The sequence below is a fragment of the Hordeum vulgare genome, chromosome 7H, assembly GCF_904849725.1.
Source record: "Hordeum vulgare subsp. vulgare chromosome 7H, MorexV3_pseudomolecules_assembly, whole genome shotgun sequence".
In the NCBI taxonomy this organism is placed as follows: Eukaryota; Viridiplantae; Streptophyta; class Magnoliopsida; order Poales; family Poaceae; genus Hordeum; species Hordeum vulgare.
Window position 1 is genome coordinate 518511904 of NC_058524.1, and position 12130 is coordinate 518524033.

Below are 12130 nucleotides of genomic sequence, written 5' to 3' on the forward strand. Positions count from 1 at the left end.
TCCGCTCCCTCTATAAACTACGGCGCCACTTTACACATGCACATCACGTCGGCAAACAGTGTTATCGTAAATTCTAATCGATCAATGGCTCGACCGCTCACCATCTTCTTCTTCCTGCTCGTCGCCCCCGTCGTTTCCGTGCGGGGAGCTGGCGCTGGTGTCGGTCTCGTTCCGCCGGTGCCGATTGGCAGGAGGTACATCGTCGGCGGCGCGGACGGGTGGCGTGTGCCGCCGCAGGAGAACAAGGACATGTATGTGAAGTGGGCCTCCACCATCCAGTTTTTCATCGAAGACTCCGTTGGTAAGGAGGACTAACCATGCAAAAAACAGTCTGCGTTCATTTTGTTTTTATCAATTGAAAATAACTCTCGTCGTCTTTGTCTTGTGAAGAATTCATGTACAAGAATGATTCGGTCGGGAAGGTGAACAAGTACGCGTACTACCATTGCAACTGGACGGCATTGGCATCCACGCCGCCCGCCAAGGACGGCAGCTCCCTCTTCCTCCTCGACGCCCCTGGTTTCGCCTACTTCGCTAGCACCGACGTCAAGCATTGCAAAAGGGGGCAACGCCTCATGATCAACGTCAAGGCTAGGCCAGAGCCGACTCCATCAACTGATATTTCAAGCCCTCCTAGCCCTGCTCCGCCCGCGGCTGCACCTGGACCCGCGGTCCCTGGAGAGCCGGTAATGGACAGCGGCGCAGGAGCACTGGCCTCGTCGTATAGTCGCGCCTTGGTGTTGATGTGTTTTGCCACAACACTTGCCTTGATGGGGATGATTCAGACCTGATGAATGCATGCGTGATACACGATGCGGCTTAGCATTGTAGGTCGTCTAGTTCAGATTCTTTGGCGTGGTTTAGTTTCTTAGCTCCGGATTCAACCGTGCGGTATGGTATTCAGAGAGTGTGTGTAGTTTGAGTTTCTTATCAGTTAACATAATAAATAAATATTAGCGAGAGGCTCTTGCCCAGAATGAAAGAAATTACAGATCGGTCGTTTCCTGCAATGCGTGCAGATAGTCTGTGATTTCGGAGTTGGTTATGTTTCTATATGAACTAGAACGGCCAGACAAGATCACCAAAGATTTCTTGCAAAAGTAAAAATATTGCGCCAAGGAAAATATCGTTGAAATTACCCGAATTAACGATTTCCAATGTTAAAACCTGCCAAATCGTGCAAGGGGTGCACTGTGAGAGGTTTTCAAAGTTTAGGGTTATAATTTAAACTAAATAAAAGTTTTGTGTTGTAATATGAACCATAGGACAAGTTTAGGGGTGGGAGTGTAAAATGGACTTGACTCTTTCCTTTTTGAACTCAAATCTGATTTATATTAGATCTACAGAACATTGGATAGAACAAAAATGACCTTAAACAAAGGGGATATCTACGCTGCTCCTCCTAAGAGCCTCTCGCTAAGTTTTTTTGAGGCAACCCTGCCCCTCGCTAAAGGCGGGAGGAAGGCATGCATAGCCTGAAGCATAAGCAAAATGGGCTAGCCATTCGCACGGGCATATTAGCATATAGACATTTTCTTTTGTTTTTTAGAATATCTTACACACCACTTAAAATACAAAAAAAATAGTAACCCACTTTAATAAAAGTATATATTATATCCGATTTTGACTAAACAAAGAATTGCTTTTATACAACTGGTGAGATTTATTCACAATATACTAAATAAAAAAATTATGTCACTAGGGAACAATATCTCATGAGAACGCAAACAGGCAAGTTTTCCTTATTGTTTTGTGTTACATTTAGAATGATGTTTCATTTCATTTGGAAATATATCTACTTCAAAACTTACGTTTATGACAATAATAAAAATTCCACTTATCTCAAAAGAGGTGTTGGTGCATTTAAGAAAAAGCATATGTATGAAATGAAATATCGTGACCTAAAAAAATCGAATGTACTTAAAAAATTCATGTATTTAGTATACAAAGAATGATAAAATACATAAATAACTACAACCGAAAAAACAAGGTGATAGAAAACAAAGAAATAGGAAGAGTAAAAATGAAGTAAACGGAAAAGTGGAAAAGAGACATAAATAAAAAAAGAAAAAGAGGAAGCATAAACATAGTATGGAGAACATTCGTGATATCGGGTTGGTCAATTACCCTTGACCTTTAGTACTGGGTCAAAACATTAAGCCCACAAGTCAGTCCATCTTTACATACAATAAAAGGTTGTTGGGTCTGTTTGGAGCTAACTCGGTCAAAATGCAATGAATTTTAACCTTTCGAGGTTGTATTGTGGGTTGATCCTATTTAACATGCACCATGCTCGTTAGATTCAAAGCACGTACACATCACTCTCCCACGAGGGCTCCTAATCAGCGCCTCCAGCGCCTATTCATCCATCTGGCGCCGACTACGCGCCTAAGCGGGCAGAATTCAGGAAGTCCACTTGTTCGTTCATTGTAGTTTTCGTTTTCTTTCGTTCTTTTTGTAGTTTATATTTCTTTTATTTCATTTGTTCGTTCTTGTCGACATGTTATTTCTTTCATTCGGTCAATCGGTTCTTGTTTTTTCGATAGGCTATCTGATGATTGGAAAAGGTACTCATAGTATTATGGTTGGTTTGTAAACAGTTCGTATGTTTCTCTATTCAAAGTTACAACAACAAACAAGATTATTTTGGTGAAAATAGTTGTTTGCTGACCGTGTTAACTGGTATAACTGGAATAGAAAAGAACAAGATGAATTGAACTAGAAAAATAAAGAATTTTTTAACTGAATTGAGGATATTCTTTTCTCGCTAGGTGTAAAAAAAAATTCTTATACTTTTTAGGGCTAAAAATTGTTTAGCTAGTTATATGAAATCAACACTTTGAAAGAAGCAAAAATCTTAGCCATACTTAAGTACAGAAGTTATATTCCGTAACTAGTTTTTTAACAATTTTTTTGCAATGCTAAAGTAGTTCACTTGAGCAACTCGTATTTGTGCGAAACTAACACAAATAAGCATGGTTAATCCATATGGTTAGGGTTTTCTAGAACTATTTTGAACTTGATGAGCTACAACTGAATTTGGTAAATTGTTGTTCATGATTTTTTTTGACATTTGAGAAACCAAATTTTAATAATGTGAATAATTTTGAATCTGGTTCACGCACTAAATATGATTTTTACAAACTAAATTTGAATTTGGTAAATTATTCAAAATTTGTCCATGAAATAGATTTGAATTTGTTGACCCAAATTTCAAAATAAATAATAAATGGACTAAATATTAATTTAAAAACTTTTTAAATTTTGGTGAATAATTTTGAAATTTGTGAACTAAATTGGAGTTTGGTGAAATTTGAATCGGGCTAACTTTTTTAGATTATGTGAACTGTTTTTTAGTTTTGTGATCTAAACTTAAATTAGGTAAGAATTTTTTTAGTTTGTAGATTAATTTCAAAATTTATCACCTAAAAGTAGAATTTGATCAAATCAATTTCAATTACGTGAACGATATTTGTACTTGGGGAAAGAAACTCAATTTGGTGAATTTTCTTTGAAAAATAATTAACTAAAGTGTAATTTAGTGAACTATATTTTAATATGAAGAACAATTTGGAATTATTTGAACTAAAATTTGGATTATATTAAGTAAATATGAACTATGCATAATATTTGTAATGAATTTTAAATTTGGTTAACAAAAATTTAAATTTGATGAACTATCCTAAAAAAGTATTGAACTAACTTGAAATTTCGTTTAATAAATTTCAATTTTATTAACTATATTTGCATTTTGTGAGAAAAATCAAATTTGGTGAAGTGAATCCGAATTTCATGAACTTTGTTTGAGAATAAAAGAATTTAATTTGAATAAGCTGAATTAAGAAAATGTATTAGGGTATGAATTTAGTCAAAAATATTGAAATTGTTGAACTCAATTTGAGTTTGGTGAACAAATTTGAACCGAGTGAGCTAGTTTTGAATTCGGTGAACTCTCTAAAAGATTAATATAATTATTTTTTGTTGAAAAAATTAACAAAATGTGAACTCTGTGTTAATTTGATGAAGTAATTTGAATTGTTTGAATTGGCTGAACTAAATATGACTTTTCCAAACTAATTATGAAATCTTATGATGTAATTTAAATTTGGTGAAATATTTTTTGTTATGCGACCTAAATTTGTATTAGATCATCTAATATTAATTATGTGAACTTTCATTAAATCGCGTGAACCAATTTTTATTTAGGTGAATGAAATTTAAAACTTGATAACTTAATTTGAATTTGGTTTTTGATAGGCTGTCTGATGATTGGAAAAGGTACTCACAGTATTATGGTTGGTTTGTAAATAGTTCATATGTTTCTCTATTCAAAGTTACAACAACAAACAAGATTATTTTTATGAAAAGAGTTGTTTCTGACCATGTTAACTGATATAACTGGAATAGAAAAAGAACAAGACGAATTGAACTAGATAAATAAAGAATTTTTGAACTGAATTGAGGATATTCTTTTCTCGCTAGCAGTAAAAATAATTTCTTATATTTTTTAGGGCTAAAAATTGTTGAGCTAGTTATATGAAATCAACACTTTGAAAGAAGCAAAAAATCGTAGCCATACTTAAGTACACTAAGTTACATTCAATACCTAGTTTTTAACACATTTTTTGCAATGCTAAAGTAGTTCACTTGAACAATTTTTGAACTGAATTTGGTAAATTGTTGTTCATGAAATAAATTTGACATTTGAGAAACCAAATTTTAATAATGTGAACAATTTTTGAATCTGGTTCACGAACTAAATATGAGTTTTATAAACTAAAATTCAATTTGGTAAATTATTCAAAATTTGTCCATGAAATAGATTTGAATTTGTTGACCCAAATTTCAAAAGAAATAATAAATGCACTAAATATTAATTTAGAAACTATTTAAATTTTGATGAATAATTTTGAAAATTTTGAATTAAATTTGAGTTTGGTGAAATTTGAATCGGGTGAACATTTTTGAATTGTGTGAATTGTTTTTTAATTTTGTGATCTAGACTTAAATTGGGTGATTTTTTTTAATTTGTAGATTAAATTCAAAAGTGATCACCTAAAAGTAGAATTTGATCAAATCAGTTTCAATTACGTGAACTATATTTGAACTTGTGGAAAGAAAATCAATTTGGTGAAGTTTCTTTGAAAAATAATTAACTAAACTGTAATTTAGTGAACTATATTTTAATATGAAGAACAATTTGGAATTATTTGAACTGAAATTTGGATTATATTAAGTAAATATGAATTGTGCAAAATATTTGTAATGAATTTTCAAGTTGGTGAACAAAAAATTAAATTTGATGAACTATCCTAAAAAAGTTTTGAAACAACTTCATATTTTGTTCAATAAATTTCAATTTTATTAACTATATTTGTATTTTGTGAAAAAAATCAAATTTGTTGAAGTGAATCTAAATTTCATGAACTTCGTTTGAAAATAAAAGAATTTAATTTGAACAAGCTGAATTAAGAAAATGTATTAGGGTTTGAATTTAGTCAAAAATATTGAAATTGTTGAACTAAATTTGAGTTTGGTGAATAAATTTAAACTTAGTGAGCTAGTTTTGAATTTGGTGAACTCTCTAAAAAAATGAATATAATTACGTTTTGGTGAAAAATTAACGAAATGTGAACTCTGTGTTAATTTGATGAAGTAATTTGAATTATTTGAATTGGCTGAACTAAATATGAATTTTCCAAACTAATTATGAAATCTTGTGAATGTAATTTAAATTTGGGAAACTTAAATTGAATTTGGTGAACTGTGTGTGACATAAATTTGTATTGGATCATCTAATTGTAATTATGTGAAATTTAATTAAATTGGATGAACCAGTTTTTACTTAGGTGAATGAAATTTAAAACTGGATAACATAATTTGAATTTGGTGAACTGTCTTTGAAAATAATGAATTTAATTTGAATTAGGTGAAGTATCTTTGAAAATTAATGAACTTAATTTGATTTAGTTAAAATATATAATTTTGTGAAATAAGTTTGAGTTATGTAAACTAAATATGAATTATGTGAACTTAATTTTGCATTTGCATCACACGGTGTGGTAACGTGAAAGACTAAGTGGGCCGAGCCCGACGTGGAGGGGCGTTTGAGCCGGTTTGCAATCATGACACTAACGGACACACAAGGAGCCATTTATAGACTGATCCAGTTAGATTTTTCACAGTGTTTGGGAAGGTTCTACCACCTAGGCCGAATTGATTATATATTTTTTTACTTTTTATTTTTTTTCATTCATTTATCTTTTTTTGTTAGTTCCAAAAACAATTTAGTGTATTTTCTTTTCTTATTTACATGTTGGCATTTTCTTTGTCCCTTACATTTTTTATTTCCTTTTAATCTTTGTGAACATCTACCAAATTTTCTTGAACATTTTCAATTTCATGGACATTTCCTTAAAACCTAGAAAAATTATAATAAAACGATTTTTTAGAAATCATTTACATTTTTCAGCTCGTGGATTTGTTTTAAGTTCGTGAACCCTTTTTTAAAAGCATGTATAGTTTAGAATTTGTGATTATTTTTCCGAATCGGCATTTATTTTTTAAATCAGCAAACATATTTCGAAATGCAATTTTGAAATGTATGAAAAACATTTGAAATAACAAATTTTTTTCAAATGTGAGAACCGTCCTTGAAATTTAGGAACTTTTTTTTGAAGATTTGCTAGAAACTCATGAATACTTTTTGAACCAATGAACAACTTTTGAATACGCGAACATTTTTTCAAAATCGTGAACATTTCTTGAGTGCCCAGATACCTTTTTAAAGATTATGATTTTTGATTATGCGATCAATTTTTGAATATCACAAACGTTTTTTAGTCCGCGAACATTTAACGATTTCTTGATTTGTTTTCAAAATCATAAACATTTTCTGAATTCATGGACAATTTATGATTTGTCAAAAAAAATAATTCAAAATCACAATTTTGAAAATTTGGAAGTTTTCAAAATCCGTAATTGTTTAAATCAGAAAAAATAGTAAATAAAAAGAAAAAATACATATGAAAGAACGTGTGTGGGGTAGGGGAAGTGAGTGTTTCCGCCCTATTCAATGCGTAGTTGGATGAATAAGAGTTCTTTGTGTCATGAGACACTCTTGTATATTAGAATAAGAGTTCTTTATGTCATGAGACACTCTTGTATATTATCCTCTTTCTTGCGTGGACATTCTCCTTATGTGATAAATTAAATTTTCTTTTGTAATAATATTTTGAATCTTGATTTCCCATATTTTGATACAAGTCCCTTCAAATGCAATGAGAGGTAGCCTGTAGTGGCCCAAACCCGTGAAAGCTACGATCACTCCTAGCATATCATACCTCTTCCAAGAACAACTCTAGGAGAATCGTCATATGCGAAGCCGATCACTATAATAACCATTTGTATAGCGACCACGATCGAAAAGATAGCTCTAGTAGCGTCGTCATGCTTTCCTCGGCCTATATAATTTATAGAGTTAGCTTGCGAATCTTTATATTTAGAGACTGGGGCCACTAGTATGAAGCAACCTACATTTATAACTTTTCATGCCAGAAGGAAGTTTCAGCCCAACCTCTTCATCTTATGCCACAAGTACAAAAACTGGTTTTAGCGAAGGTTTTCGTACATCAGATTTCACTTCAAAAACATGTGTCGCTAGGTACACGGTGACGGATTTCACACCTACCTGCGTTCATTCCCCATTCCAAACAATTAAGTCGACAAATAGTCTCCTACGAAAGGGTGCCTAAGAGGCCGTTGCTTATTTGAAACCGCTCAAATATTCCATTGTTACACGCGATTGATAATACAGAACCGCCTGTTAGTAAAAAAATCAAATTTTAATGCAATTATATGATTCGTCAACACTTTCCCTCATTCATTGGAATATCATTCAAATACAGTTCCACGACACTCTTATAATGCACATCCACATTCATCTCCCAATTGCAATGAATTTCGTAAACAGGTCCACATATATATAATTGTCTACAGGCAACCTATAGACTTAAGTGCTAAAATCTATAAGAGCAACTCTAGCAGACCCCTTATAATACGGATGCTTAAAATGCGTTTACAGTTCACGAAAATTGTGTTTTACCGCGGCCCGCGCCAGCCCGCGAACTATAAAAATCAAGGTTGACAATTTGACATCAATTATGATGAATGGCAGCATATTTGAACAATCAAACATAGTCTGCGAACAATTTAAACCATTGTTTTCAATCAAGACACAAAAGAAAGTCAGACAAAAGCAACCACCACCTTCACCAGCATCTTCGTCATCGTTCGTGCTCTCCACAACGACACAAGAACCTCATGCAAAAACCACCATCACCTCCATGACCATCACCACTCACCACCACCGCCACCAATTCCCCCACCGACACCAAAGCCATCCGATCTTGCGGCTATTATCCTTCTCTTCAAGATTTCTCTCCTTGCCATATCATGCCATTCTTTGGTGATGTTGTCCATTTCATTGCGGTTCATGGTCATGATCTTGTTCTTCTCGGCAAGAAGCTTGGCCAAGGCCTTGTTCTCCTTGGCCAGGGCTTTCCTATCCTTAATGGCGGCCTTGCACAATCTCTCTTCCTTGAGTAAGAGCCACTTTGCGTGCTTCTTTTGCATTTTCTTCTCGGCTAACTCCTTTGTGGGCAAAGAAATTCAAGTTTCATACCTTGCGGTCATTTAGTCGAACACGTTGGACGTGGTGGCGACATAGTCGTCGGCAGGCATCCTCGGGATTGCTCATGCCGGTGCAATCGAGGGAGGCGTTGGCGGGGTAGCTCTTGCGGCCGCCTTGTTGTGTTTCACACCCGCCACCTTGCCCTTCGGGGCCGGCGCTGGCCTCCCCGAATTCGCATGGCGGCGCCAGCGACTTGCGCGCGTGCCTTCTCGGCGGGGAACGAAGTGTCACCCTGGAGTATGAAGTAAATTAAATATACCATGAAATAAAAAGAATAACAAGTTAATGATAATTTGTGTGAAGTTACTTGATAGTTGGTGATCATACTCCCTCGCAACAATGCTAGAAATCCTTCCTGATACTTGTGATGTGCGTTGGTTTTTCTGTGAGGGGAACGGGTAATTGCAGCACAATACGAGTAAGTATTTCTCTCAGCTAAGGAACCAAGGTTTATCGAACCAATATGAATATCAATCCTCAACCGTCTTTAGCGACTGTACACAAAAGAGCAAACAACTTTCACCCAACACAGGAAAGAGGATTTTCAATCCCCCTGATCTTGTTATTTGCAAGCAAGTGAGGTGTGTAGATAATTGTAAATTGCAAAATAAAATGAAAGACAAATAAAGGCTGCAAGGTAAAGATATGTTTTGTAAAATATAAGTGAATAGACCGGGGGGCATAGTGTTACCTAATGGCATCTCTCATGAAACCAACATACGGTGGGTAAACATATTACTGTTGGGCAATTCACAGAAAAGCGGATAATTATATGATGTTCATGGCAATGATCATGTGTATACATGCATCACATCCATAAGAAAATAGGCCGACTCCTGCGTGCACCTACTACTATTACTCCACTTCAAGAGCACTTCTATGCTTGTCTCTCTACGTATTAAGTTCATGAAAAACAGAGTAATGCTTGGAGAACGATAACATGATGTAGACAAAGTAAACTCAAGCAATATGAATAAACCCCATTGTTTTATCCTTAGTAGCAACAACACACTGGGATATAGAAACCCGTCACGTTGAAGCCACTATAACACACCCCACTCACTAAAGAACTATCAATCTATTTGGCCAAAGCAATTCAATAGATAGAAGAGATTTACAAAAATATGAAGATCATGCAATTAAGAATCATAATAATGAGAGGTGTCTTCAATAATTTTCATGAATAATCTAAACATAAACCCACAATTCATGAGATCCCAACTAACGCATCATACAGAAGTATTACATCGGATGTATCAAAGCAAAGATGCGATGATCATTGTATTGAAGATCAAAAGAGAGAGAGATAGATAGCCATCTAGGAACTAACTATGGACCCGTAGGTCTATGGTGAACTACTCACACATCATAATGAGGGCAGCAAGGTTAATGAAGAGGCCCTCTGTGATCACCCCCCCTCTGACAGGCTGCCGGAATAGAGCTCCAGATGGTATCGCGGTGAAACACAGACTTGCGTCGGCGCCTTAAGGGTTTTCAGAATATATGAGAATTTATAGGCCAAAGAATGGAGATAGGAGGGCCACCAGGGTGGGACAAGCCATCAGGGCACGCCGACGCCCCTGGTCGCGCCCTATTGGCTTGTGCCTCCCTCATGTGGCCTCTGGTCTTCTCCCGAGGCTTCCAGGTTTTATTTTGGTCCATAAAAAATCACGAAAAAGTTTCAGGGCAATTGGACTTTGTTTGGTACTTTAAACCTGAAAAGTAAAAAAACATGCACAAAACAACAACTAGCATTCGATCAATAAATTAGTGCTCAAAATAATATAAATTGGTAAACTATTACTAAAAAGTATCCTAGAATGATAATATAATAGCATGGAATAATAAAAAAATATAAGTTAGAGACGTATAAAGGGGGAGCTTATTTCACTTCAAGATCTTTAAAATGAGAGAGAAAAAACTAAGTAATCTGAATTGATATCTTGTGCTTATTGTGCTTTTTCTGGTTAGACTTGTCTCACCCTACCGACTCCCAATATATACTTGCTAAAGATTCAGGGGAGGGGAAAATTGAAACTCATATTTAGGGGAGAAAGATCTACAAAAATTGTTGGAGACATGTCAAGCTTAAGAGAATACCATCTTAAACATATGATCCAAATCTTGGAAAACTTGAAGTTCTTTTGTATTTTTGTGAAAGAAATGTTCTTGTGGTATATAACCTTGTTTTCTCAAGTGTGTTTCTCGAGTAAAATGATAGAGAACGTCAAGGTAAGTATATGCATCATATCCTTGATCAGGATGATCTCTTGCTTCTTACACATATTGCTTGCAAGAGTGAGTTTTGAACATGGAGACACTTCATTCTCATTTATGTGATGCATATAGGCAAGGTACATATGATTGGTCATGTCTTCTCTACCAGATGTGCACCCATACATTCCAAAAGCAACTATTCCTTAAAGGGATTGCACATATTTAGGGGGGGCGTGTCTTAGTCATATGTCTCTCAAAGTATCATACATTACTGCCTATCTTAAATAAAGATTTCATTACATGTTGTCATCATTGAAAGCACATATGGTCACTTGGAGGTTTGATAATTCATGACAACATACATTATCTCTCAGACTAATAGTTTTGTCTACTTTATATAAGATTGAGTCCAAAAGATTGTTGTGGCTGGAAATTGTTAGGAGGATCCCCAAGAAGAAAAAGGGATAGGATTGGTAAAGCTTCTAGCTTCAAGACTCTACATTTTATATTTATGTGAGAAATCAAATTTTGAGTCCACAAGAAAGCCAATACTATTAAAAGAGGATGAGGTATCTATGATGATCTGGCTGCTCAAGTGCTTAAAGTTTAGCCACCAAAACCCTCAACATTTCTCCACAATATATTATGTTCAAATCCTGAAGTAAAATTCGGTACCACAAAGTTTCCAAAAATCGGCCCCACCAAATTTTCCTTAGAGAGATTCGAAACCCAAACCCTAGCAATTCGGTGTAACCGAGTTTCACTTCTGTCCAGCCCAAAAGTAGTAACCAACTTTCTCTATACAACATATTAAGCTTTGGAGTTTTTGAATTTTATGTCCTGGAGCCGGCGAGTCACTCGAGCTGCCTAGGCCATCCAAACCGGACTCACCGAGTTGTTGTATATTGATACGTCTCCGTCGTATCTACTTTTCCGAACTCTTTTGCCCTTGTTTTGGAGTCTAATTTGCATGATTTGAATGGAACTAACCCGGACTCACGCTGTTTTCAGCAGAATTGCCATGGTGTTGTTTTTGTGCAGAAATAAAAGTTCTCGGAATGTCCTGAAAATTTATGGAGATTTTTTCTCGAATAAAAGAAAAATACCTGCGCAAAGATCCACCGGAGGAGGTGGACCAGTGGGCCACAAGGCCACAGGCCGCGGCCATCCCCCCTAGTCACGCCGTGAGGGCTTGTGGGGCCCACGTGGCTCCACCGCCCC

General features: G+C 35.3%; 1 protein-coding gene across 1 annotated transcript; it reads left to right on the forward strand.

Annotated features, from left to right (window-relative positions):
- Positions 1-36: 36 nt before the first annotated feature.
- Positions 37-949, forward strand: LOC123412463 (cucumber peeling cupredoxin-like). Its single transcript, XM_045105411.1, has 2 exons — positions 37-301; positions 391-949. Exons 1-2 carry the CDS (start codon positions 37-39, stop codon positions 789-791), a joined length of 666 nt encoding a protein of 221 aa, XP_044961346.1. The 3' UTR covers positions 792-949.
- Positions 950-12130: the final 11181 nt, after the last annotated feature.

Excerpts from the sequence above, each read along its gene's own strand:
- LOC123412463 (XM_045105411.1), top strand. The coding sequence starts at position 37 with ATGCACATCACGTCGGCAAACAGTGTTATCGTAAATTCTAATCGATCA. Across the intron at positions 302-390 it reads TTTCATCGAAGACTCCGTTG|AATTCATGTACAAGAATGAT; the intron begins GTAAGGAGGACT and ends TGTCTTGTGAAG.